Source organism: Mizuhopecten yessoensis, unplaced genomic scaffold (genome assembly GCF_002113885.1).
Source record: "Mizuhopecten yessoensis strain PY_sf001 unplaced genomic scaffold, ASM211388v2 hete_36066352, whole genome shotgun sequence".
Classification (NCBI taxonomy): Eukaryota; Metazoa; Mollusca; class Bivalvia; order Pectinida; family Pectinidae; genus Mizuhopecten; species Mizuhopecten yessoensis.
Genome location: NW_018485928.1, coordinates 1 through 2,246, shown reverse-complemented (window position 1 = coordinate 2,246; position 2,246 = coordinate 1). Strand labels below are relative to the sequence as shown.

General features: G+C 33.2%; 1 protein-coding gene across 1 annotated transcript; it reads right to left on the bottom strand.

Moving 5' to 3' along the window:
* Nucleotides 1–628: 628 nt before the first annotated feature.
* LOC110445029 (structural maintenance of chromosomes protein 2-like) lies at nucleotides 629–2,056 on the bottom strand. The gene is made up of 3 exons (XM_021489389.1): nucleotides 1,968–2,056; nucleotides 995–1,597; nucleotides 629–754 (listed from the first exon to the last, which is right to left on the bottom strand). The coding sequence occupies exons 1-3, from the start codon at nucleotides 2,025–2,027 to the stop codon at nucleotides 629–631; spliced, it is 789 nt and encodes a 262-aa protein (XP_021345064.1). The 5' UTR covers nucleotides 2,028–2,056.
* Between the last annotated feature and the right edge of the window lie 190 nt (nucleotides 2,057–2,246).

Sequence of the window (2,246 nt, the reverse complement as noted above, 5' to 3'; positions counted from 1 at the left end):
ATTCCTGCAAACCGTAAGAGGCGACTAAGTGTGGACCCCCTGCTGCGACTGTAAGATCCATCGCAGTATTGAGAGGCGACTACAAATTGGGCGGTATCTAAGATATACCAAATAGTGTACAAATAAGGCGATATAACAGTCACGAAGCACTGTATGTGTCCATTAACAAAAAATAAATGTAATCGCCAAAAAGAAACCACTTGCGTATTCGGTTAATACTGAATTGTTAACATGTGAACATTTCTCACATACAAAAAAACAAAGATCTTCCATGTACAAGTCATATGATTCGTTTTTATCATGATTGACGTTCTGCAGGAAATCTAGCAAGATGATAACACTTCAGCAGACAGACGTATTTTTAGCAAGGAAAAAACACAGTATTTGCGAAGAAATGAAATATTGTTTCTATATGTACAGAAGCCATAATACAAAAACAAATAATTATAAGACCTAAATAGATACATTAGGTTTCTTATGAAGCTAACGTAATGCTTGTGTTATAACACGCATTTGTGGATTTATGAAAGCCACGTTCACCTATTGCCTAGCATTGAGATCCAGGGCACCTTGTGTAGTTAACAATACTAGTATTTCTTAACAGTATAAAAATAAAAAATAAAAATACCTAGCATCTCAATCGAAGAGCAGCGTTCTTTTTGCAGCCTTCCGATCTGTTGTAACAATTCGTCATGTTCCAATGTCTGGTTTCCATTGTCACTCCTTGATGTTTGCAATTCTTTATCTCTAGAAGCTACAATAAGAAAGCGTATAACATCATGACATTTAAGTATCTATAAATTTGTACACAGCAAAACAAAACCAGTTTATATACAGTTAATTTCTACAACATAGAAAATTGTTAATATATTAATAAACAAAATATTCTTGTTTAATTTAAAAAGATATCATTTTATGTGTGATAGGTTAGTTTTAAGCAAATGTCTATATTTGCTATTTGAAATTGTGTTTACGAAATGACTGAGACACTTACGCAATTCATCCTCTTCAAGTCGTTTGTGTTCAACACTAAGCTCATCAAACTCGCTTTTTCAGATTTTTCATACGACTTGAGTTTTATTGACATCGAATCGTTTTTCTTCTTGTAATCGTCGCTTTCAATTTTCAGTGCCTCTAATTGTTTTCTCAGAGAAAGGGCATCGGCGTCTTTGTCCTGGATCATCTTCTTGTATTTGTTTTCCATATCTCGCATTTCGTCTTCTGTGTCCTTTTGCTTATTCGTATTCATTCTTTCCATTTCCGGCATTGACTGCTTGTAGCATTCCTCCTCCGTGAAATACTCTTCGTCGTCCAAGTCCTCATTTTGAAAACGTTCCAGTTGCATGGCAATGTTGGTTATTTCGTTCAACATCTGTTGACATTCTGGTGACAATTTCTTCACTTTTCTCTTTTTGTGTGATGTCTCGTTTTTAGAATGCAGAGCTGTTCTTTTTAATTTAACAGCTTCTTTGCAGTTTTTGCATAACCTATTTTCGAGCATTTTCTGGCCATCATTTAAAGCAAAACTAACATTATCTAATGTATTCATATTTGTAGCTAATAAATCCATTTGCTTTTTCATGTCGCGTCTTAAATTCTGAAAATGTAAGACAACAATCGATATTTCAAAATCAAACTTCTTACACATAAAGAGAATGTAAATATGAAATGTACTAAACATCCTTTATTAGCTATTTTCTATTTTTCTGCAAATTGTTGGACACAACGAAATGGATTCATTGACCAAATATGAGGGATTCGCTATATGAAATATAATAGAAATATTGCTTTACGTGGGTTTTTTTAAGATATTATCTTTTTACATCATTTTGAAGGGTGGGATCTGATGATAAATTAACAGATACTCGTATTATTCGCAATTTGCGAATATATGGTATTATGTATCAATAGGAGCGTATCATTTATCTATTTGATAATATTGATAATCTAAAACCGACTGATCTTACCGTTACTAATGTTGGTGCATCTGTTCGGTGACAATACGGCCGAGATAAATCCATGTCCATTTTTCGGTATCAAAATACACAGCAATTACCGTTAACTGTCAAAGTAAAATAATTTCGGTTGAAGCACGACTTTGTTTGCCATTGATATTGTCATACTTGCCCTTTGGAAAGTATTATTAAAATTCATGAATAATGAATACATCAAGTTCATTTCATTTCAACAAATTTTATTCGTGATGTTGTATGAATTGGATTGAACAACAGGCTATGCCTATATCA